General features: G+C 54.0%; 10 protein-coding genes across 10 annotated transcripts; 5 read left to right on the top strand and 5 right to left on the bottom strand.

Annotated features, from left to right (window-relative positions):
- Positions 1–450: 450 nt before the first annotated feature.
- On the bottom strand, positions 451–1501 carry SPSK_09515 (uncharacterized protein; the record flags this gene model as incomplete). The annotated part of the gene is made up of 2 exons (XM_016736087.1): positions 451–1032; positions 1121–1501. The coding sequence occupies 2 exons, from the start codon at positions 1499–1501 to the stop codon at positions 451–453; spliced, it is 963 nt and encodes a 320-aa protein (XP_016588139.1).
- Positions 1502–2014: 513 nt separating this feature from the next.
- SPSK_08641 (restculine oxidase precursor) lies at positions 2015–4376 on the bottom strand (the record flags this gene model as incomplete). The annotated part of the gene is made up of 2 exons (XM_016735232.1): positions 2015–3701; positions 3769–4376. 2 exons carry the CDS (start codon positions 4374–4376, stop codon positions 2015–2017), a joined length of 2295 nt encoding a protein of 764 aa, XP_016588140.1.
- Positions 4377–6298: 1922 nt separating this feature from the next.
- SPSK_10151 (uncharacterized protein) lies at positions 6299–6571 on the top strand (the record flags this gene model as incomplete). The annotated part of the gene is made up of 1 exon (XM_016736703.1): positions 6299–6571. The coding sequence occupies one exon, from the start codon at positions 6299–6301 to the stop codon at positions 6569–6571; it is 273 nt and encodes a 90-aa protein (XP_016588141.1).
- A 911-nt stretch (positions 6572–7482) lies between these two features.
- Positions 7483–8406, top strand: SPSK_09630 (uncharacterized protein; the record flags this gene model as incomplete). Its single annotated transcript, XM_016736202.1, has 3 exons — positions 7483–7495; positions 7551–8034; positions 8112–8406. 3 exons carry the CDS (start codon positions 7483–7485, stop codon positions 8404–8406), a joined length of 792 nt encoding a protein of 263 aa, XP_016588142.1.
- An 812-nt stretch (positions 8407–9218) lies between these two features.
- On the bottom strand, positions 9219–11738 carry SPSK_08589 (uncharacterized protein; the record flags this gene model as incomplete). Its single annotated transcript, XM_016735182.1, has 1 exon — positions 9219–11738. One exon carries the CDS (start codon positions 11736–11738, stop codon positions 9219–9221), a length of 2520 nt encoding a protein of 839 aa, XP_016588143.1.
- A 4448-nt stretch (positions 11739–16186) lies between these two features.
- On the top strand, positions 16187–17243 carry SPSK_09511 (rta1 domain protein; the record flags this gene model as incomplete). Its single annotated transcript, XM_016736083.1, has 3 exons — positions 16187–16490; positions 16563–16623; positions 16694–17243. 3 exons carry the CDS (start codon positions 16187–16189, stop codon positions 17241–17243), a joined length of 915 nt encoding a protein of 304 aa, XP_016588144.1.
- A 438-nt stretch (positions 17244–17681) lies between these two features.
- On the bottom strand, positions 17682–18703 carry SPSK_09541 (4'-phosphopantetheinyl transferase; the record flags this gene model as incomplete). Its single annotated transcript, XM_016736113.1, has 2 exons — positions 17682–18557; positions 18599–18703. The coding sequence occupies 2 exons, from the start codon at positions 18701–18703 to the stop codon at positions 17682–17684; spliced, it is 981 nt and encodes a 326-aa protein (XP_016588145.1).
- A 494-nt stretch (positions 18704–19197) lies between these two features.
- On the top strand, positions 19198–19551 carry SPSK_10056 (uncharacterized protein; the record flags this gene model as incomplete). The annotated part of the gene is made up of 1 exon (XM_016736616.1): positions 19198–19551. One exon carries the CDS (start codon positions 19198–19200, stop codon positions 19549–19551), a length of 354 nt encoding a protein of 117 aa, XP_016588146.1.
- Positions 19552–20020: 469 nt separating this feature from the next.
- On the bottom strand, positions 20021–21872 carry SPSK_08894 (minor histocompatibility antigen H13; the record flags this gene model as incomplete). The annotated part of the gene is made up of 2 exons (XM_016735480.1): positions 20021–21439; positions 21531–21872. 2 exons carry the CDS (start codon positions 21870–21872, stop codon positions 20021–20023), a joined length of 1761 nt encoding a protein of 586 aa, XP_016588147.1.
- A 550-nt stretch (positions 21873–22422) lies between these two features.
- On the top strand, positions 22423–22985 carry SPSK_09890 (peptidyl-prolyl cis-trans isomerase-like 1; the record flags this gene model as incomplete). The annotated part of the gene is made up of 2 exons (XM_016736457.1): positions 22423–22455; positions 22518–22985. 2 exons carry the CDS (start codon positions 22423–22425, stop codon positions 22983–22985), a joined length of 501 nt encoding a protein of 166 aa, XP_016588148.1.
- Between the last annotated feature and the right edge of the window lie 697 nt (positions 22986–23682).

Raw genomic sequence — 23682 nt, forward strand, 5'->3', positions numbered from 1 at the left:
GCGGTATTGCCTTCGTTATGCCTTCGTGCCGCTCTTTCCTCTTGTGCATTATTCCCCAAGAAAATACTGGAAGGAGGGGCAAACCAAAAAAAAGTTGACAGGCCAATTGTCTCCGAACGGTTATGGTGCCCCGCACAGTGGACTTCCAGTGGCCCATCGAATCGGAAACGACTTTATCCGGCACCGTCTCCAGCGCTATCGCAAAGTGACTATTCCTTCCCGAGCCTTCTGCTGGGAGGGAAGCTACCGTTATACGCTCTGTTTCAGCTACTGAAGCTCCACCGTTTTCACTTACACAGATGGTTCCTTCCTCTTCTTGTCTTCGTCTCTTTCCTTCCCCTTTCATTCTCACTTACACCTTCCCAACTCAGAGATAAGTGTATCGTCATCCCCCCCTTTTCCTTCCCTTCTTCTTTGCGTCGTTTATTCACACGTTCTCTATTTTTTACCTCATTGTGATGAACGCCTAACTTGCGTCGGCATCCCGCCACTGTCCCATCCAAGCCCCGGCTGCTTAAAGTCCCGCAGTAAGTATCGCAATACGATGTTAGTAGCACCGTCTTCCTTTCGGATCACCTCTCCTCGAGGGAAGACTCGGTGTGTGCCCATTGTATACACTCTCAGCATCTCAACCGTCCTGTAAACTCTGACAGGGCTGTTCGCGGGCCGTCCATTGCGACCCCATTCGATCAGATCGACAATGTTGACGTGTGTCCGCCGCACCGCCGCTTTGCACTCCTTTGTTGTTGGCGGCAGATTTCGAATTCCGATCGCCCTGCAGAGGTCGTGCCATGCGGCGATGTCGCTCACGTCGCCATACCAGAGCTGTACCTCGTCCACCAGCGCCCGTTGGTAGCGTGCCCAGGCTCGCTCGCGTGCCTTTGTCCCGGGTCGCCAATCGAGGAAGCGTTCGAGCTGCCGGAATGACTCGGCAGGCGGCTTGAAGCGGTCGTATGGGAATGAGTTAAAGTTCTGGAAGAAGCGGTCGAGCGGCGTGTCGGCCAAAGCGGCCGGCCCTGCAGACTCTGCTTGCTATTCCTTCTTAGTTTTCTTCTCTTCCTAAAGGTTTGGTTTCTTTCTGTCGCCTGTCTCGCTGGACACAATTCTTCATGTGACTTACCACCGCCATATTATGTTTGCGTGAATTGCGGGTATGGTCGGCGAGTGCCTCGTCCGTTACGAAGAGCTTGTCGCAGAGGGTGCAGCGTGATGTCTTTGTGGCCTGCTTCTTCTTGGCTCTTGTCGTGGTGACAGTACTGGCCACTATAGTGGCACCTCGGGCACCATGGCGATTGCGTGTTGTGCCGGTTCCGCTGCTTGGGATGCCGCGGTTCTTCCTTTCTGAGATACCGTTCGTGGGTACCGCATTCGCAGGACGTCCAGCCTGCGCATGATTTCGAGCGTCTCGTTTATGATTCTTGAGGGCAGCGGCTGTTTTGAATTTGCGAAAGCACGGAGGATCGCACGAAAAGCTCCTTGCCGTGGGCCCGCTACTGGCCATGATAGACTCGGATTTGTGGAATGATAGAACGAATCCAAGTGGTGTTCGACAAGATGGACAACCGTGGTTTCTATCTTGTTTAGCAAACCTCAAGTGAAGAGCTTGCTCCTCTATTTATTTTGTCTCTCAAGATCCCACACATTTCCTTGCCATTGAAACTCCTCCGGTGGATATCTCATTCAAAATGCAAGGCTGCCTGACCAATGCTGGATGAGGCGAACTGCTGCCGTGAGCGACTGCTTGTGCATACAACAAATCAACATCATATGTGGTCCGTCAACCCCACCCCCCTTTGCGTTGTCATATGCGTAACCATACCACAAGGCTATGACACGTGTTCAAGGTGGCCGCATTGTCGCAGCGACAAAGATCAAAGTCATGAAAAAAGACTTGTGTATGCCGATGCCCATTCAAAAATGCAAATACAAAGTGCCCCCGCACACACCATGCGCAAGCTCGTTGGCTCATCTGACTTGGCCCCCAAAGCTCCTCTGTTTTACTTGGTAGATACCCTCAAATGTGTCTTGGTCCTATGAACGACATTTTCGAGACAGTTCGCGTTGCCGAATCATCAACACTATGTCCCAGACCCTCTGCCCCGGCTGGAGCCGTGACTTGGCACAGCCGACCGTTTTGCGAGCCAGCATATAGGTTGTCGTCTACACGCACTGACCAACCTTCGCTGCCCACAGTAGTGGGTGCCCAAAAAACGTTCCAAGGGTCCCGGGCACGCTTCACAGCCAGCAGGCGGTTGTATTCGGCACCCCAGAAGCTCTGCTGCCAGTTGGGCTCGTCAGGATCGGCCTCGTTGACATATGCTCCCGATCCAGGCGTGGCAGCACGCAGCAGGCCCATGGCAGCCTCAAAGCGCGCATGTGCTGCCCTCTGACGTCCTGCCACGGTATCAGCCGTGTTATTTAACAGTGCTCCAGAACCTGAACCATAGCTGCCTCCAAGCCTCCTATTGTCGAAGACGTCACCATGAATCAAGGCATCGCGAAAGGCTGGGTTAACGGAGCTGTTGCCTGGGAACTGGACAGCCGGCAGATTGAGCGACGGTGCTACCTGGACGCCGTGGAACGAATAGCCCGACTGTATGACGGTACGCAATGCCATCATCGTGGCGTTAAACATGCTGTCCGTCTCCCAGTTGCGCCGGGGGAACAGGCGCGTCGCAAACCGTCCATCGCCGGGGCTGTCACCCGCACCATGCCGGGAACCAGGACCCCAGGAGGCGGATATGCGCGGCAATGTGTTGTTGACGTGGATACCGAGTTTGTTAAGACTGTCGAAGAGGGGCTGCAAGAATACTTGGGCCTCGACAGCGGTCATGCCGGGAAGTTCTACTGAGGTCGAGAAGCTGTAGCTACCGTTTGAGATACTACCGTTTGCGCTGCTACTGGTGGTGTCGTTGTCGCGGAAACCCGGCAACAGCTGCGAGATGTAGCTGTAGCCGGTACCACCGCCATCACAGAGCTGCTGACTGAAGCGGAAGTACGAGTTCACACCCTCCCAAAATGCCTTGACGCTGGGCGCCGTGACAGGCTGCCGGAATCGAGGGGGTCGCGGGCGTGTACCATTGGCGGGTGGCGTGGTGAAATTGAACGGGTTTGTGCCCCCAAAGGGATTTGTCAAGTTTGATGGATTGGATGTGTTCAATGGCGGCAAGGGAAAGCCCGAGAAATTGAAACCTGCATACGAATCTCCGATCTGGAACGAAAACGTGCTCTCCGACACATGCACGGCTGGGAAGGCGCGCACAATCACGGACGTCACAATGCCGTACGACCCCGGTCCTCCGCCTCTCAGGGCATAGAACAGATCCGGGTTCTGAGTTGCGTTGACCGTCACAAAGCGCCCATCGGCCGTGACAACCTGCAACGACAGCACTTGGTCGGAACCCATGCCATAGAGCGAGCCGAGCGACGAGTGCCCACCACCGGCCATCCAGCCGCCAAAGGCGCCGACGGTCTGCCCGCCGGGTACGACAAGAGTCATATTATAGCGCGACATGTACTGGTACAACTCCCACGCCTCGAGACCGACACCGACCCGAGCCGCCATGCCGTCGTAGTAAGTGCTGCCGTTTTGCGTGGTGACGATATGATGCGGTAGAAACTCAAAATTCTTGAGGTGGTGCGTCCACACACTGAGAGCGCCAGCGCCCGTCGACCGACCAACAAAGTCATGGCCAGTATTTCTATGGAAGGGGTTAGAATATCAAAGCAACAATATAAAAATGATCTGGGGTGGAGGGAGTTGCCTACTTGACGACAAGGCGCACGTTCTCGTTGCGTGCAAAATTGACGGCCGCCTGTACCTGCTTGACCGTCGACACGTTGACCACGTACTCGGGAAACCCACCGCGTGTACACGTTCCTTGCGGATACAATGTTGCAGCGCATGTTCCACCCTGGGGCCACGACGTCAAGACCGTTAGCGGGTCGTCAATATAGACACGCGAGTCGAACGAGCCGAAGACGAGCTCACGGCACCGCGTCTGGTTAAGCGCCCCAAGTGTGCCGTTGGCGGTCGGGTAGCATACGGCGCCCAGAGGTGTAGGGTGCAGCAGGCCGCCGTCCATGGTGTCGTTGAGGCGGGCCCATGTAGCAACCGACGGCCAGCCATGGGAGCCCGGGAAGGCGCGGCAGGCGGGGCCGGCCACTCCCGCCTTGGCCGCCGTGGCATTGGCAAACGCAATGGCGGAAAAGTTTCCGACATCAACCTCGGTGAGCTGGGTCGCTTCGTATGCAAAGTTGATGTCAACATTGGTAGCTTCGGGGCTGGTTGCGTTGGCCGTGGAGGCGACGCTGGCAACAACGGCCGTCGCCAGGGAAGCCCTTACGAGCAGCTCATAACCTATTGTTTGCTTCATCGCTGTTTTTCCGATGCCCTTATTCGTCTGATTTCTAGGAGACGAATGTCAGTCGCCCTTGATGTCTACTCAACAAATCCACGCGACACCGGTGAGAATAAATGCACAACACCCAGTCGTGGCTGTCTTCCGTCTTATAAGAACCGGCACGGCTCCTTCTTGCTCCTTTTCTGGCTTCTCTCTCATTGTTATTAGTTTCCTTCAGTGAATAATACAAGGCTGCACGTTATTGTACGGTCGATGACAAGATTTTGTCATATAACCGTATCGTCTGTTGCCCAATTCTTCTTATGTTCTGCGGTTGATATAAGCTTTTCCTGAAGTAAATACAACCGATGATTCCGAGCCGGCCGCCTCTGTACGTATACTTGCCATACAGTCTCGTAAAGAGGAGAAAGCGAGGAGTAAAACTATGTGGTACCCAAGTCTGAATGGATATATCCAGAGTCCTTGCGCGGGATACTTGTACAGAAATTTAACATCACAAACTGCCATATTAGAACGGCTGTATGGCTCCACCCCTGTCCCATGAACTCGCTCCAATTCAACCGCAGATAAAGGGCGAATATCGACTGCCTAGACGATCGTTCGATGCCGATATTATGCTGAAATAGCAAGTTGTCATAAATATATCTGATGAAACATTTACGTTCAACATCCCGAATGAATGACAGGCAGAAAGAAAAGGAACGGAGAAAGAGAGAATGAGAATAGATATACCTACCAGACTCGCCCGTCAACATACAAATCAACATAGACAACCGAGAACAAATACTCTGTCGTTGCCTCGCATGTCACCGATAGCAGGTATAACGAATTTATCATGACAAGTGTGGGTGCGGTGTCGGACGAAAAAGGACCAGTTCAACATCTACATATCCAAATCACACAGGATACAGACACACATATATCGTACATGCCGTATGAAAAATGATCTCAGCAACGAGGCTCGAAACAGTTCACGGGCCGCTCCGGTCAGCAGAACGACGTTCCTCTGGTTCTGTAAAGCAGGGCCCTTGCAACCTCGCAGGTGCAGGGACACATTGCTGTCTCAATACAACGCTGTGCAACGAGGCGCAATGTAAGGCACAGAAAACAACATTGTGGTAGCCGAATCGGATGAACGGTGCAGCTCGCGTGCGCAGTCAATCACAGCCCAGCCTACAGGGCCTTGCGGCATGTGCAAGTAGCATCCTTTGTCACCGGTCACACGAGTTGCTTTGGATGACGACAGAGAAAGAAAATGACAAGAAATCGAAAGGGACGGCAAATGCATTAAAGCGAGTCTAGAAGGCAGCCGAGAAAATAAGGGAGGAATACTAGCACAGTGGCTAGCATTGAGCGTGGGATGACAGCCCCAATGAAGATCGCCTGGGTGTTCGTCGTACACGAGGAAGCGTATACCATGTTGTGGGTTTGTGGCGGAATGCGGGAGACAAAAAGTGAGGGTCGGGGGAGCCACTCAGCGCCCCAAAGTCACTACCTGGCCACGCTGGTTCTAGACGATATTTGCCCGTGTGATACTAGAGGTCAACTAAAGCAAGGAATAAAAATATGCGAAGATAAAGAAAAGGGAACGGAGAAGAAAAAAAAATGGAAAAGAGAGAGATCACGACGTCATGACGACGATCATCCCTTCTCCCACGCTTCTTTTCTGCCGGAGCATCCTCGCGTTGGAAAGGCGTTGGCAATGAGTTCAAAAAGCAGAAGCAGCAAAAATACCAAAATGGACGACCTCTTGTCTAGCTGGCGGCGTGTTTTTCTTCTTTGTCCGTGAGTTGCATCCATCTTTGTTTGTTTCTTGCTGGGCGGAGCTGCCTAGCGTCGCGCCGTACAATATTGGGCAGTGGGCTCGATGCACACTGAGACACCCTGCAGAGAAAGAACGACCCGAAAAAACACTGGGCCTTTGCGGGAGATCTATGGCACTAGCGGCAAATAAAAACTGGGTCCACCAAGCATCTCTGCTCTGGGATGACTACACCTCGCATCGCTACTTTGGTGGTACCCAAGTCATCCAGCAGCATAAGCGTCTATGGAAAGTTCCTTTGCCCCTCTACAGCGTAAAAGTAAATACCGCCCAAAGCAGAGCTCTTCAGAAGCTCAGAAACTTCACCTGGCGCAGCACGGGATGGGCGAGCTGGGAAGGAGCGCCCGGGGAGGTCGATGATGGGGCTGCTGCCGGATCGGACTAGTACCCGATCGGAATAGCTCCTGGTGTGTTGTCGTCATGGGGGCAGAAGCAGCACAGGGAAGGTACGATGGTCAGCACATGTCCACCTCGTCGCAATTACTCGAAGTATCCAGAGACAAGCTCTTAGGGAAAGTACGGAGTATTCTGGTGCATGCTGTGGTGTGTTGCCGGTGGGCCTACCCAAGTACCTCGTCACACATATTTCTCAGTTGCTCTTGCCTGATCCGACTGGCCTTTTTGGTCTCGCCTCTCTTCAACAGGTCACTCTCTTCACTCTCCGGCGCATCGCTCCTTCTCGTGTGAGCATCGCACACTAAATATTCGTACTCTGGGCCGCCAGTCCACTCACCGCCGACCGACCGAGCTTTCCCTTTTCGCTAGTTGAGTCGCCCGCCAACAATCCTTCGTCATAATCTTCTTGTTAGCGTCTGGCACGCTCTTTCTCAAATCGGCTGAGAGTACCATTACGTCGTTGGTTCTGCCCCACGCCCATCCGGTCTACTTGCTTTACAGCATTGGGAAAGAGCAGATCGCGCACCTTCTTTGTCCTTGTTCCCTCAGCTAGTAGACTTCTCTTGCTGTTTTATTTACCTCGCCTCTCCCACTTTGGCTGCTTTCCAATCTCCTTTCCCCTCCTTTTTCTTTTCTTTTCCTTTTCCTTTTCCATTTCTTTTTTCCCCGTCGCTTTCCCTTGTGTTACACACGTCCCGCAGAATCGCCAATACCACCCTCCAGCACCAGTTTGGATATTCAATTTTCCTCCATTGGTCGCATTTTCGGCCTCTGCGTCTCTTTCCACCAGCGAGATATCTCGTTCGAGCTTTGGAACTCGACAAACAGCACCAACAGCATAACCGTCCGCGGTACTGTGATATCCACCTCCTCGCCGACTATTCAAAACAAAACGTCAAAATGGCGCTTATTCGTATGTTTCCGCTGTTTCTGTCCCTTTAAGTTGCAATGTTGACTGACTCCCGCAGACGCACCGTTTGGCTTGGCCGCCTCAGTGATGCTGGCCACGTCCATCTTGTTCCTCTTTTTCATCATTCTGGCCGGCGTCACCGGCACAACGCCATTGAACAAGACCTACTTCCTGCAGGCCGACACGACGGGCATTCAAGGCGCCCACGACATCTCGCAATGGACCTATCTGTACTCGTGCGGGCCCAACAATGAGCAGTGCGGCAGTGCCCATCCGGCCATCCCTTTTGGCAACGTCTGGGCTCCCAATGCTGCGAATGCTCCGCCTGAGCTGATAGGCAAGTATGGCGGCGGAACGACCTCGCATTACTATTTCTATATGTGGCGCTTCAGCTGGGTCTTCTTCCTGATTGCGCTCTTCCTGGAGATCATCGCCTTCTTCTCCAGCTTCCTCGCCTGCTGCGGCCGCCTCGGCTCGAGCATCGGTAGCTTTGTCACCTTCCTGGCCTTTGCTTTCCTGGCCATTGCCGTGGCCCTCATGACGTGAGTCATTTTCCTGCAGCCTGTGTCTTTTTCTCTCCGTTTCTCGTTTTATAAATACGTGGAATCTAACAATGCAGTGCCACGTTTGTTAAAGCTCGCAACGTCTTCCACAACCACAACCGCGACGCACAGCTCGGTAGCTACGGTTTCGGTTTCAGCTGGGGCGCCCTTGCCGCGCTGCTCATTGCCATGATCCTGCTCTGTGCCGGCGCGACGCGCAAGGGCAAATCGAAGAACACAGTCGACGACGGCACCAACGGCAACGCGGCTCAGGGTGGCCGCCGCTGGGGCCGCCGCGGCCGGCGTGACCGTGCTGGCAGCTTTTCCAAGGTCAACTACGAGGACGGCCGCCTGGACAACGTCAACGTATAAGCATGACCCGTCGTTAGTCTCCCGACCGCTCCTCTGCGGCCGAGCACCGTCTTGTGCGTCCTTCGCCAAGAAACAGCCGAGCACACAAAACGAACAACACCGTGACGAGAAACGACCATGTCAAAAGCAAATTGACCTTTTGACATGTCTGTCTGTTCCTCTCCAGCACCCACGGAGACTTGCATTATCCACAACGATAATTGCACTGAGTCCGCCATCGAGTCATCTTTGAATCGTCAATACAGTACGACCAAGAAGCTGCTCGTCACAGCCATAATTGCAAGCATACCACGTCATAACCATCTATGCCTAATACCTGGCGTTTTCCGTCTTTCCAAATGATACCACGTCTGGATATGGGATCAAAAATTTTATTGTCAGTTTTGTCATGTTTTATCTTCTTTTTTTATTGTACTAATTGTAGACGGTCTATTGGTCAGTCGATTATCAGGCCTACCACGCTTTCACGAGGCGTGGAGGACAGTTGTATTTTATTTTATAGGTTGCATTGTTTGCTTTGGTGAAGTAAGTGCGCTTCCATTAATCAAACAATAAACGAAGTTTTTCATTTACCAGTCGGTACTCTCATAAGGTACTTGGATAAATACCGGAAGTCTTACATTTTCAGCAATTCATTTATAAAATGCAGTTATCATTTTGATATTAAATAATTTCCGTTATTAAAAAAGTGCTATTTTCGTATGTTTACAAAACATTCGTACCGTCATGATTCAGGTCAACATTATCAAAACAAAAACTTGACCATCTTTGCTGATCCTCCGACTCCCCACCTCAACCTAACCCCATTCTCGTCAGCCAACACACAAATTCACATTGATCTCGCGCATGATCTGGGCAATTCCATGCGGCCCATAGTACGGCATGCTGCTGACGCCATAAGACGTGTTGGTGGCCGTGTCTGCGGCGCGGGACGACGCCAGAGCACGCGCCTGGAGCACGCTGTCGCGACGGGCCCATAGCTGCTCGAGCACTTCGGCCGCGCGAATCGACGACCACGTGGCCTGCGGTGAGGCGCGCAGGCCCTCGGCCAAGAAGACGCGCTCGTCCGGGTGGACTAAGATGGAGCCGGCAATGAGCAGCGGCCACAGCAAAATGGTAGCAAAGCGCGACGCGACGAGATCGGCGCCGAGGACGGCCTCGCCAAGGGCGTGGATGTGGCGCTGCAAGGCGGCGACGCTGGGGCCGGAGGTGGGCCCCTCGCCGTGCTCGCCTGGCACCTGGATGGTCTCCAGGTAGATCAGCAGACTGTGGCGGTAGACCTCGCCGATGGCGCGCTGCCAGATGCGCTCCTGGTCGCCGGTGGCCCGGGCCAAGAAGGGGGCGGGCAGCTGCCAGGCGAGGGCGCGGTTGCGGAGAGAGGCGACCTGGGCAGCAATGGCCGAGGAGGAGGAGGAGGAGGAGGAGGAGGAGGTACTGCCGGCTGTGGCAGCAGCCGCATCGGCAAACAAACTGCCCAGAGTGCTTGTTGATGGCGACGCCGAGGCAGGAGGCCGTGCGGCGGTCGTCCCGGATGGCTGTGGACGGATGGCGGCAGCGGCCAGACGGCTGACGGGGGGAATCAGGGCAAACAGTCCATGCAGGCCCGAAAGCAGAAGACCGAAACACTCCTGATCCTGCAGAAGCGAGGGGTCGGCGACGAAGTCCTCGTCGTCGTGGGTTGTCGTGTCTTCGGCAGCGGCGGAGCGGCCGTGGATCGTGCCGTCCGGGCAGATGCGGTTGGCGAGGACCTGGTAGGCGTAGATCTCGCGGAGGGAGCCCAGCATGCTGCGCTCGTCGGGTGACAGGCTGGTGCGACGGTCGTCGGAGCGCAGCCAGCCGATGAGCTGGCGGCTGGCGCGCAGGTGGGTAAAGACGCTACCACTCAAAATGTTCCACGAAAGACACTCGTAGGTGGCCAGCAGGACCAAGATTGTCAGGACGCGCAGGACCTGGGTGGTGTCCGAGGGCTGGAGGTTGCGCAGGACGGAGCGCAGGCTGCGGAGGACGCAGGTGTAGTGGCGGGTGGTAGCGTCGTGAAGGGCGGCCGTGGCGATGTCAGGAGCCGTGTACGGCGCGAGGGTCGATCCTGCGGCCATGCCCGTGGATGATGGTCCAGAGCCATTGCTGCCTCCGCCGCCTTCTGGCGCGCACGGTTTCGTGAGACGGTTGCTGAGATGGGCCCCGCCAATGGCCAGGATGCAGTGCATGACGAGGTCGTCGGTGTAAGCAAGCGGGAGAAAAGCGGCCACGTAGGGGTTTTGAGCGGCGCGGCATGTCGCCAGGGTGGGCGCGGCCTCGACAATGTAGTGGCGCAGCATGGAGGCAGACAGTGGCGTCATGGCCGCGACCCGGCGGCGCTGGATCGGGTAGGACGGGCGAGGGTTGGCAAACGCTCGGCGTTGCTGCCAATGCTGTTCTTGTTGTTGGTGTTGGTTTTGCAACGCATGCTGCTGGGAAGGCTGCCGCCGTCGGTAGACAGCGGCAATGGCAGACTTCTTGGGCCGCGGCGGGGGTACGGCATCGACGGTAAACGAGGCCAGAGCGGGAGACCAGGCGGCCAGGATAGCGTCTTCGTCCTCGTCCGCGGCATCATCACCGTTGTCCTCGTAGTCGCCGTCCAGGTGGCGGGCGTACTCGTCGTCGTGCTGCGGCGGCGCGTCTTCATCGTACATGCCGTGGACGTCGTCTTCGTCGTCATCGGCGGTTGTCGTAGTTGCCGTCGTTGCATAGTCGTCTACATCGGTGTTGTGGTTACTCGACGACATAGGCTGGACGCTGTCGGTGTCGTCGACGCCGGCAGAGGGCGAGTCTGTGGCAAACGTGGTGGCCGAGGCTGCGGTAGGTGTTGCGGCCGTGGCCAGACCGACAGACACAACATCCCGGCGATATCCGGCCTCATCGTAGACGGGGTTGAGATTCACGCTGCAGCCTTCGACGCCCTCCCAAGTGGCCAGGGATGGCAGGTAGGTCTGCCAGCGGCTCTTGTGCTGGTAGAGGGTGAGATTGGAGGAGGAGATCAGCGGACAGGGATGGCCGGTTGAGCTGGATGAGGCGCCATCTCTTGTGGTTACATCACCAGCCGATGTACGCATATTGGCCGAACTGCTGCTGGCCGCACTGGCCGCACTGGCCGCATTGCCTGCCGTCGTGGCTCGAGCCGGCCAGACGCACGACAGCTTGTTGCGGGTACACCCCACGCATTGTGGGCGTGTCTCGTCGCACTTTTTCTTCCTCTGTCGACAGGTCAGGCAGCCGTTGCGCGATCGCGGGTAGTTCCGGCGCAGTTTGGTCGGATACTTGGCTGTCTTGGTTTCCCTGACGGCGGCGGACATGGTGGTGAGCCGTAGTGTATCCTAGACCGGCGGGGTGCGGGGTGCGGGACGTCCAGCGAGACTGGCGAAACGGGACGGTGGCAGCAGCTGGGCCGGGCAGAGTCGATGTTGATGCGGCAGACGTTGCGTACGGTTGGGCGAGAAACGCCGCAGCCCGCTAGGCATACATGCGGAGCAGTTGCTGAGCAAAGCAGTCTTGACATGCAGTACGGAGTACCCGCAGGCTCTCTCGTCGTCGACGTTGTCCGTTGGCCCGTTTTCGATGAATGCTCGTTGGAAATGGTGCTGTCCGTGCCAAGACACTCTGGCGAATGCGAGTGCGGGCGGCCGGCGAATGTATGTTGCACTTAGCAAAGCGACCGGTAGCCTCAATGATCAAGGCTGCCCTGTTTCCGTGGCTGCCGTGAGTACTCCCGGGGGAGCCTAGACAGGCGATGACAGCACGATGTGTTCCAGACGTATCGTTCACGGTCCTCTAGCGAAGGATTCGGCAGTGACAGGCGATGTCGGCAGAGGGTAACACATGCAACGAGAACGGTCCAAAGGTGTGACCAGGGTAGGAGGCTGGGCGGATGAAAGCTGAGCCAGGCGAGGTCAAAGAAACAAAACGACAAAGGAGGCAAAATTAGTCAAATTGGTGATGCAATTGTTAATTTTGTTTTTTTTTCTGGACAAGTTGTAGCTCGAAACGTATGTTGATGCATATTTTTGCATTTTATTTTGCCCCAATATGTTTGTCGACAAATAACCTGCAAACTCCTCCAAACACGACACCGGCCGGCTTGCACGGGGCCATCTCTTGTCGGACATTCGGAGGGGATGGAGCATTACGACACAGAGATGCAGCCTTTTCCACGAACGGTCCTTTCATTACGTGCTCCACTGTGGTCTAATGGTCACCCATCGCTCGTTGAGGCAGGACCCAGGGGCCGCCTTGTAGCCGCGCTGTGCCTGCCGCGTGGCCCCGCGCTGTGTCCATCGCGACTGCTGCAGCTCTGTTCTTACACTAGGGCGCGTCTAGATAAGAAAGAACGGAAATCGGACCCTAGGCGCCTAGATAAGGACCATAAACTTGCTGAGTAAGAAAGTACGACATACGGTGCAAACGGAAGGAGGAGCCTTGACGTCCCAGTTGAATCTGCCTCCAAATCCCCAAATCCCCAAATCTCCCCTGAACCCCTGTCGGGTTGCAGGGCCATTCCTTCCGTCTCATCTTTGGTCGAATTACAAATTCTTTTTCTCCCTCCTCTTTTACTTCACATATGCCACTGTCTGTTTTGACTCTCGACGTCTCTCTCCACACTGCTCCCTCACACCTCTACTTTGTGACGGGCCGTTGGCCTACGAAATCATCGTATTGTCTTAACCGCTTTGGTGCTATGAAGGATGGCTGCGCCTCGACCGGGCAGCATTGAAATGCCAGATGACACGACACTGACAATAACAGAAACAACGAGCTGCAGACGCTGGCAGAAACCACGCGGCACGCGCTATGTGGTCCTTGGGTACCGTGTGCGTATATGTTCGGCTTATCTTGAAAGCTACCGTGCGAACCGTTTGTTTAGACGTCTTTAAGGTGATGACGATTTAGAGCGTTTTTGTCGTTCGCTTAACAGGTTTCACCGACATATATGCCCATATTAGCGTTGAGAATCTGAAAGTATGACTGCTATATTTGGCCGAATTCACCAGGCTCACCGTTTCCTGAACGTGTTCCCCCAGCAGAAGGTGGCGCTTGAGGCCGAGCTTTGAGTCACTTTGGCGATAAAAAGCACGTCCGAATCTTGGTGCAAAGGCAATTGCTCCGTACTCTGCAATGCTGCTTTTGACTCTCTTGTGGGGACCTCTGTGCTACTTTTCATTGCCATGACGGGGAAACGACATGGCACGAACACTTTATTCGGTCATGAGAGCCACCGATTGTCTCTAGAGCATCTCAGTTCAAGAGGAGGGGATATGCAGTGAATGTGAAGCACCGAGCTTAGAGGAGAAGAAACGGACAGACACATATGGAGGCGCTAGACTTAGACAGATGCTATTTTTGTACGGTGTAAATGGTTCTGTAGACTCTAGCCTCAATATCACAGCGTCATGATGTCTTGACTTTCGATATTCTGTTAAGCGGCTTTGCAACCAGCATCAGTTTTTATTCCGTGGTGCTTGCATTCTGCTGCTCGTAACTCCATTTCCCAGGTCTATTTCTGTCACCACATGGCCTGGTTATCTTACGCTCCGGGTTGACACATTACTCTGAACAGGCACCGGTACGGCATACTTTGTAAGGCTACGCTTGGCTCCAGACTGGAAATTAGCGGGCCGGAGGATTGCGTCGTCCATGCGGCGAGACGCCAAGACAAACGTTTTGGCTCCGATTGGGTTGCTCGTATTGCACTTACCGCTTTTGTCTGTCTCTCGCGAACTAAGCCCTGTCAACTATTTCTCACCTGAAAAAGAACCTCATCAGGCAGCGACAATTCTTCGAATATGCGGCCAAATGTGCTTGATCTTTGTCGATTTAAGTCCTGTTTAGACTCTGGGTCGCAGCATTCGGACGCCCAACTGGGCTGCTTCCGCTGCGGAAATTCATTCATGGCAGATTTTGATTCCGGTAGCTTGGGGGCGTCGTTTTGCCCGACAAGGCTACCATTGACATGGCTCCTAAAGCTAAAGTCACAGTCTTACGTATTGACTGCAGGACGGCAGGCATGCAACGGAACAAAAGACGTGCCATGGAGGGTCCTACCCACGTCACTGCGCCTAGGAAGCTGGCAGCCGAATGGCGGTGGCATTGCTGGGCTTTGACCGAAGATACACCAATTACCTTTAACGTTTTACGTTGTAGAAACTCCGGTGAGCAAGTGGAAAATATCGACAAGAAACAAATAATAACAAAACGAAAGCAAGAACAAGACAAGGTCGGAAAGCTTAATTTTGGTTTCTGTTCACTTCCCATATTCTTTCAAAACGCAACTTTGCCTACCAATTCTGAACACATGGGCTATCGTTCTGCCCGTTTCCACGGAATTTCCTGGTCCTGATTCCCAAAGCATTCCCAAGTCGCTTAAAACAGGTGATGCAGAAGGAAACAATACGCAACTGAGAGGTAACAAGCAAGAAGACTCGGCCTAGCGGTCTATGTTCCGTCCAGCGACGTCCGTGTATTCTTTCTCATTTGAGGCAGGCCACGTAATAGTGTCGGGCGTTGAATTAGTGTGTAAGACTGTATACCGAAACGGTCCGTTGGCCCCAATATTTGTCCGTTTGAAACAGAGACCAATGCCATGCAGGAACGAAAGCGAAAACGACCAACTAAATAGGTTCACGGCAAGTCAAAAGACGAGAGACACACACCAAAAAAAAAAAAAAAAAACCACCACATTGGAACCACAACAAAGGAGACAGGGATGAAAGAGAGTAGGCAATAATTTTTCGAAAAAAGGCATCACTAAAACCGGACTTTTAAAAGCTTTGCACCAGTGTATGTAACTTGATATGTGCGCCAAGAAAACAGAACGAAAGGCGACAAACGACAGGTTAAACCCGTACTCCGTACGAAATAGTGCCTCTATGATGCCGGCTTCCGTTTGATATCGATACTGGCCGGCTACTTCATGCATCCCCGTCGTCCTGTAATCGACAATCATGCTTCGACTTCAGTCTTTTCTGCCTAGTTCCTGTGGCACTCGCTTCCTCACTCTCTGCCCTCAGCCTCAACAACTGACGACAAGCTTGGCACCCGCATTCGCTTCCTGACTGCAACCCCTGCGACTGTGCACGAAGCTACCAAAACAACAAGAACAAAAATAAAGTAATAAAAAATAACCTTTTACCAGCAAATCGAGACACGGCAGACGCGAGGCGCACTCCCATTTCGAGGCCGAACCAAACAGTTTTGCTGCGTTTTGCAATCACACCCCAGCCCTATCGTCTCTTTATTTTTCGCTCCTTTCTCTATTTACACAGTCTCCGCCATTCCAGAGCCGCACACCCCCCTGGCCAGCATTGACCAGTCTCGTTCGCATATCGCGCATGCTTACCCCCGTCCAGTGTCGACTACCGTTTCGTCCCTTTCTTTTTTCGCCTTTATTTTGTTTCGTCCCCTTTTTGATTTTCTGGATATTTATATTGTCTTCTTGTCCCTCATTTTTCTTTCCCTCAACCGTTGTTCATTCATTAGTCCTTATTTCCCAGCCCTACCGCGATCTACAACTCGCTTCGCCTACGACAGCCTTTATTGTCGACTTCTCACATTTTCTGCCTTTTTTTATTCTCCTTCTGTCTTTGCCTCGTCGTTATTGAATTAACCTTGCTCGTTCATTTACCTCGTCTTTGTCTCCCGGCATCTCATTTTCAATCCCTGACCTGCCGGTTTTGTGTCTGTGTTTTACATACAAACGTATTTTAAATACCTCGCCCATCCGATTCACGTCCGTCTCTTAACAGTCACCATGAGCGGTCTTCCCGACGGCTACATTGCCTACGGCTCTGATGCCAACTGCACGCTCGCGGTCTGCCCCGTCGAGTGGAGCATCCTGCAGTACCAGCCGTCCATCCCGGCGAGCGCCGTCTTCATTGCTCTCTTCGCCATCGCCCTCGTTGTTCACGCCGTCGAAGGCCTTCGCTGGCGCCACACCCTCGGCGGTTTTGCCATTCCCATGATTCTCGGCTGCATCGACGAAATCATTGGCTACAGTGGCCGTATTATCATGCACGGCAACCCGTTTTCTTTCAATGGCTTCCTCATCCAGATCAGTACGTCGAGACACCCAACCCAGCCACGAAGCCACCAAACTACCGGCAGTGAATAGCAAGCTAACAACCCAGTCTGCATCACCACGGCTCCCGTCTTCATCTGTGCCGCCATCTATGTAACTCTGTCCCGAACGTACGTGCCCTCCGCTAACTGCGCGGTAGCATCCATACCTTGACTCGCTCCGTTGCTGACTGAACCATAGGATCGACTTCCTCGACCGTTCGCTCGCCCGCTTCAACCCCAAGTTCTTCATCTGGTTCTTTATTCCCTGCGACGTCATCTCGCTCATCTTCCAGGCTGCCGGCGGCGCCCTCAGCTCCACCTCGTCCGGCGGCGACCGTCTCGGCGTCAACATGTCGCTCTTCGGTCTCTCCTTCCAGGTCTTCACCCTCGTCATCTTTATTTTCTTCTCCGCCGACTACCTCGTCCGCTACTACCGACGCAACAGCGGCCTCAGCACCCACCTCGCCAACCCCGGCCGCTTCCGGCTCTTCATGGGCGGACTCTGGGCCGCCATCCTTTTAATCCTCGTGCGGTGCATCTACCGTATTGACGAGCTCAGCGAGGGCTACAGCGGCGCCCTCTTCCACAACGAATCCGTTTTCTACGGCCTGGAGAGTGTCATGATTGTCCTCGCCGTCTTCTCCCTGGTTATCGGCCAGCCAGGGTTTGGCCTGCAGGGCGGCCGGACAAAGGATTACAGCGTCTCGGGAACCGAGATGAACAGCGTCATCGACAGGCCGTCTGCCTAAATCAACGCGTCCCATTGACAATAAACCGTCAAGTGTTCTGAAGAGAGAAACAGAGAGAGAAAGAGTCGTGCAACCATGATTTCTTGTCGGGTTCGTCAAACGGTAGGCGATTATATAAACTGCGCACTAGATTTGGTTTTTGGAATATGGGGCCACTGCCCAATATAGAACGGCTGGCTTTGCCACGGGCAATGTGGCTTGAAGGGTTTCTTTTGTTTTCTATCATTGTTTTGTTGGTCACCCTCTGTTTTCAGAGGCATCTTCATTGGATACCATAGCCGCTGTTTTTTTTTGTTGACCTTGCGTGTTCGCTTCTATGATTTTTACCTGTTTCCATTGTCATGTCTTGCATTTACGTCTCCAATATAAATAACATAAAATTAAATAATTAAAGGCCCGAGGCAATGTTCTTGGTGCTCTCATAGACGTTCGTGTCCGTCATCCATATCGCTCCGCAAAGTCCAGAATGTCGTCCATTTGCAACACCTCGAGCGCGTCAGTCGTGGGCAGCGCCAGGGCTGTCTCGACCGGCCTGGAACGTACCGCTATGCATACCATGTAGTCCACGCCGACGCTGCGCAAGCACACGTTGACTTGGTCGCCGACGGCCGCACCGCGGAACTGGACGTCATGCTTTGTCACCATGTCGCCCTGGAAAAGAGGACCTTTTGCTGGGCCAGGAGCTTTGGGAACTTGAAACGCATTGAACTCGAGTTCGGCGAGCCATTCTGCCAGGAGAGCCTCGCCGGTCATCTTGACATAGGCTTCACGCAGGCACCACAACGCATAAAACGCCCGCAGCAGTTCGTCGTCGTCACGGGTTGCCAGATTCTCGAGGAAGCGCACTTCGCTGCGCGCGAGGACGTCGGCGTGCACATCCACAAAATGCGGCCAGCCGGAGGACGGGGACGTGGCATTTGCGTCGGCAATCATTTGCAAATCACGCGTGCGGCGCTCCGTCGGCGACACCACATCAATGCCCACGTCAATGCCCCCCAGGTCGTCACCACCGAACACAGCAACCAGCACCACAAGGCCGGCCTGGTGGCTGACGTTGAAGACGACTGGCTGCGCTTTGCTGCTGGGGTCAACATAGTAGACTGGCTTTCCGTGCGTGCCCCGAGAGAGGACCGTCTTACGCCACGGAACAGGCGCACGGCCGTCGGCATGGCCACAACGAGCCACGACCAGGTGCTTGAGCAGCTGCGATACCAACGCCATCTTGGCGTCCCGCACGTGGAAGTACTTGAGCACGCCGGCGCGCTCTTCATCAGTCAAGAGAGCCTCAAGTGCTCGGGAGGCCTTGTCTGTTAGCTGACGTGGAAAACAAAGAAGGGAACGAGTGGGCGTCGTACGACAGTCGCCAGCTGGCGAGTTTGTGTGGCTTCAGGCCAGAGTGTGCGAGTGTCAACAATCCATTGTACGAGAACCGGCCGAGAAGAAGGAGCGAGAGTCTCCATAGGGAAGCAGGTAGATAGGGGGTGGGATATCGTAAAAGGAAGGCACGCGCCACCAGGGTAAGTGAGGTAGGAGCGACTGGAGACTATCGTGGGTCGCTTTTCACTCCAAGTAGAGTTGGTCATGCCATGATCCAAGCACAAATTCGCGTAATTTGTGTCCAAATGAGAAACTAAGAGGGCCTACGTGAGAAACAAAGATTGATAGCGAAAGTATGACACTCGGTTGCTGAGATAGATGTGGTGAAACTGTTTGTTGGTACGGGCCAAGCCGCGTGGTTGTGTTGCCAACAAAACAGATTACGTAATCTCAGTGAATCAATGGCTCCCCATAGACACACGGGTCCCGTGTGTCTAATTTTTTATTATGTAATATGAACACGGCTTCTGATTGGTCCACAAGAGCGTGTCAATAAAAAACCTTATGTAATCGCAAAACATCGCCAGCATCGCCAAAAGCATCGCCAAAAGCATCGCCAACAGCATCGCCAACGACCATGGCCTCCCACCCTCCTCCCGACCCTCCTCCCGCCCTCCCTCCTGAAGATCTATACGAGTCACGAGAAGCCCTCCTACTGTCGATCAACGCCTGGGCGGCTTCGCACGGTTGTGCTTTTGTTACGGGGCGTTCAATAAAATATAAATTAAATAAAAGAGTAGTGACGTACGCCTATGATCGATCTGGGAGAGCGGTGGACCACGGCACCGACGGCGGCGTACACGGACCTCCCGTAAATCGACGGCCCGTACACCGCGTACTCGGAGGACTCGTTTTGGACGAACTTCACGGGCCGCCGCCGCAGAGGCTCAAGCGGAGGTGCAGGCTGCAATGGCACATGCGGAGCGAGTAGATGCAAGGCTACAGAGCATTCGTGAAAGGATTCAGCCATTGGATTAGGGTATTCGGAGGGCACATAATTTATTTGGTGGTTTATACTACGTTTTATTTACTTTTGGCGATGCTTTTGGCGATGCTTTTGGCGATGCTTTTGGCGATGCTTTTGGCGATGTTTTGCGATTACATAAGGTTTTTTATTGACACGCTCTTGCGGGCCAATCAGAGGCCGTATTTCATATTACATAATATTTGCTTAGGCGCACGGGACCCGTGTGTCTATGGGGAGCCGAATCAATACAATCCATGTCCGCGAATATTGGTCTTGTTGGAAGGTCCTTTTGTCTCGCATTCATTTATTCCAACTATGTGAAAATCTTCAATATTCATTTTATTTTGTTTTAGAAGTATTTAAGACGGCCAGCATCTATCCTCGCTTTCTATTCGAAAGACCTCTTCTATCGCGGCATGGTATCTAAAGCCCCTCAAATGTCCATCTCGAAAAAGTCCGACTCGGGTGGCGCACGGATGGCAAACACAAAGATATCCCGTCCGGTCTCGTTGTCGTTCTCATTCTCGTTCTCCTTCTTCTTCTGGTCATCCTTGCCATCCGTCTTCTTGTCCTTCTTTTCGTCCTTCGTCTCGTCGGCCTTGATCGGCTTTCCATCCGCATCCACCTCGACAACCACGTCCTTGGTGTCCTGCGAGTCGTCCTCTGTGTACGCCCACATCCCCTTCAGGTCGCCCGTCACGGCCGCCCGGCCCCACGTTGCCACTAGAAGCGCAGGGACCAGGTAGAAGAGCGCGGGTTGTCCCTTGCGCGTGATAAGCATAGCGGCCATGGCCGCCATCAGTCCAATGACGTAGGCGACCATTGAGGCGTAAAAGTAGGGCTTGGAAAACCGCGCAGCCGCCAGTCCGGCCGTTGTTACTGCCGTGGCGGCGCCGGACGTCCACAGTCGATCGCCCCAACGGCCCTGGGGATCAATGTACTGGGGCTTCACTTCGCGGGTGGCTGTGGTCGTCTTTGTCGTAGTCGCTTTATCCTCGTCCGTCGCCAAATTGGCCACCTCCGCCGTAAGAGTTGTGTCCACGTGCTTGATCTGCCGTGCGTAGTGGCGGTACAGGTCGTAGCGAAGGCACAGGCACATGTAGATGCCTGGTACCACAATGTCACCCAGTCCCAACATGCCTGTCTGCGGGCCCGACCCGGCCACGATCTTGATAGGAGCGTCAACTTGGGTGGCCACGGCCACCATGAACGGCGTGTAGAACACCATGACGACATCGTACACAAAGAGGCCGATCAGCACCGTCGAGCCGATTGCAAACGACGTGCCCGACACCAGCTGTAGCGACAAGTAACTCATACCGAGGCCCATAATGTTGTTCAGCAGCGAGGGGAAGAGTCCGACGAAGTAGTACAGGTACGCTGTCAGGCCGGCCAGTGCCATGCCAATGAGAGCGTGAATCGTCAAGCCCTCGATTTCCTCTTCGCCAACGCCGCGCAACGACATATGGATCGACCACGATTCGCGGACAAGGCGACGGAAAGCCCACGAGGCAGATGTCACGCGAGCCGCGGATGATGCCGGAAGCCAAGAAATGGGCGCCGCCAGCATGTCGGGGAATGGCGTCGTCCGAGACGGATCCAGCTCCCAAGCACTGGTATCGTTCGCTGCTCTGGGAGCGTCCGATGCTGTCGCTTTCTGCACCCACTGCGCGCGCTTGCTGCCGTCCACCCGGTGCAAGTGCCCATCACGGCGCGATGTCCACACGTTGGGGAAGACAAGAGATGAGGCCAAGCTTAGGCCGCCGCCCAGGAACGCGCCTACGCTTGCCACAGCGATCAGCGACGTGTATGCGCGCAGTATGCGGTTGAGAAGCGCCGGATCCTGCATGTACTGGATCAGGTAGTAGAAGCCGATGAGAGCCGCGGCCGCGAAAAAAAGGCATCAGAAGCGCGTCCTTCAGCTGGATGCTCTCCTTGGCGACATCGGCCGTGCGCTTCCTTTTCTTCGTCGTGCCTTTGCCGTCACCGTCAGCCTTGTCGCTCTCGTCGTCCCGAGGCGCCGCAGAGTGTGGCCGAGACAGCGAGGCGTGGGCGCCCAGGTAGATGACACCGAGGGCGAGGCCGAGGATGCGTGCCTCCATAATAAACATGTGGCGGTAGGCATACAGAAGCTGTGCAAAGGTTGACGGGTCCGACAGAGAAAAGGCCGCGCGCGCTGCTGCCATGGGTGTCATATTACTGGCCGCCAAGTTGTCTGTGATGTTGGCTGTGATGTTGGCCAGGGCGTCGCCGGCGAGCGTGCCGTTCAGGGCAAGCTCGTCCATCGTCGTGGGAGAGGTGCCTGTAGGTTCGGGTTTTACTCTCGTTTCTATCACCAATGTCGCTTCTGTCGCATCTGACCTTTTCTGTATTGTAGATTGGTAATAATATCGGTAGTAGTAAATACTTGGGTGACAAAATGATGTAAACGAAGGTTGTGACTTGAGTATAGTTTTAGCTGTCCTACATATGTGGCCGCCTTTAACAGGGCTGTTCATAGTGCAGTTGCACACTAAAAGTGGGCCACTGGTACAGGCGCCAGTTAGATTCACCAATGATGCTTAGTCATATTGACTACGATCTATTCTGTACCTTGGACCTTCATCAGTTCTAAGCTTTCCAAGCACAACGTCTCACCAGCGTCAACGAAAAGAAGCACCTCTGCTACTTGACATTTAGAATCTCACAAGGTGTACAGATCTTATTGTATCGGCACTTTTTATCATAATTTACACTCCGCCAGAATCCCGCTCCCATTACTCAAATATTCCTTTAGCACGAGGAACACAGCACAACTTTACACAAGTCAAAACAGCTCTCATACCACTCACCATCATGGCTACAACAGTGGCGCTTGATACTAGCATGGTAGGTTAATCATTCAGTCCTCTACCCACTACGTCGTAGCTCCCCTTGCTCACACGTCGCAGGGCACCATCACAGTCGAGCTCTACACAGAACACGCGCCTCGCACGTGCCGCAACTTTGCAACGCTCGCGGAGCGCGGCTACTACGACGGCACGGTGTTCCACCGCGTCATTGCCGACTTTATGGTGCAGGGTGGTGACCCGACGGGGACCGGTCGCGGGGGCGAGAGCATCTACGGAGCCAAGTTTGAGGACGAGATCGCGCCGGCTTCGAGCAAGCTGCAGCTGAAACACACAGGGGCAGGCGTTTTGAGCATGGCGAACGCGGGGCCGAACACGAACGGAAGTCAGTTTTTCCTCACGCTGGCGCCGACGCCGTGGCTGGACGGCAAGCACACAATTTTTGGGCGGGTGCAATCAGGAATGGGTGTGCTCCGGCGGATGGGGCAGGTCGCGACGGATGCTGAGGACCGGCCGCGGGAAACGCTGCAGTTGAAGAAGGCGCGAGTGACCAAGCCGGAGGAGGAGTAGGTGCAAGGGAAAGGGTGAGGTTTTCTTATGTAGCAGGACAAGAAGGATATACGTGTATATATATGGTTGAAAACCAGTCGTATTAATGATTGATAAGAAACTCGATACAAGACTGCCAAAGACTTGGTACTCGTGCTGAAAACCCAAAGCTCAAGATTCAAAAAATACCAGAAAAAATAACACAAAAACGCCGGACCGTTTCACGGTCGCTATACGATGCCACCCTTTTAATTCTCCTGGCAATGAGAAGATATATGGAAAATGTGGTGAAGAGCAGGAAAGCAGAAGAGAGAGGGCATGAAAAGTAGGCCAACACCCAGCTGTTGTTTGTAATTCGGCAGGCCATGATATGCAAAGAAAGCAACGCAAAGAATCCCGTCCTTAAGCCAGCACATCCGGCGTAAGCCTTGATGAATGATAGCAGGAGAAGAACGTATAGAAAGGCGGATAGAAATAGACAAAAAGTACTAGAAGGTCAACAAGATGGCCCAGCCTAAGCAGGTGGAAGTCACCTGTAGAGGCCACGAGCATGAAAGAAAAGAAAAAAAAAAAAGGAAACGGCACGCCTCGCAGCAGCCTGACGCCCCTAGCCGGTTACTTCCAACCTGGATGCAGGCGTCCTGTAGTACGCACTAAACAAGGAAATCATACGTAGGCTGGTCCGTGTTCCGGCCAACGAAAGACGACAGAAATAGGA

This window comes from Sporothrix schenckii, assembly GCF_000961545.1.
Source record: "Sporothrix schenckii 1099-18 chromosome Unknown Cont44, whole genome shotgun sequence".
Classification (NCBI taxonomy): domain Eukaryota; kingdom Fungi; phylum Ascomycota; class Sordariomycetes; order Ophiostomatales; family Ophiostomataceae; genus Sporothrix; species Sporothrix schenckii.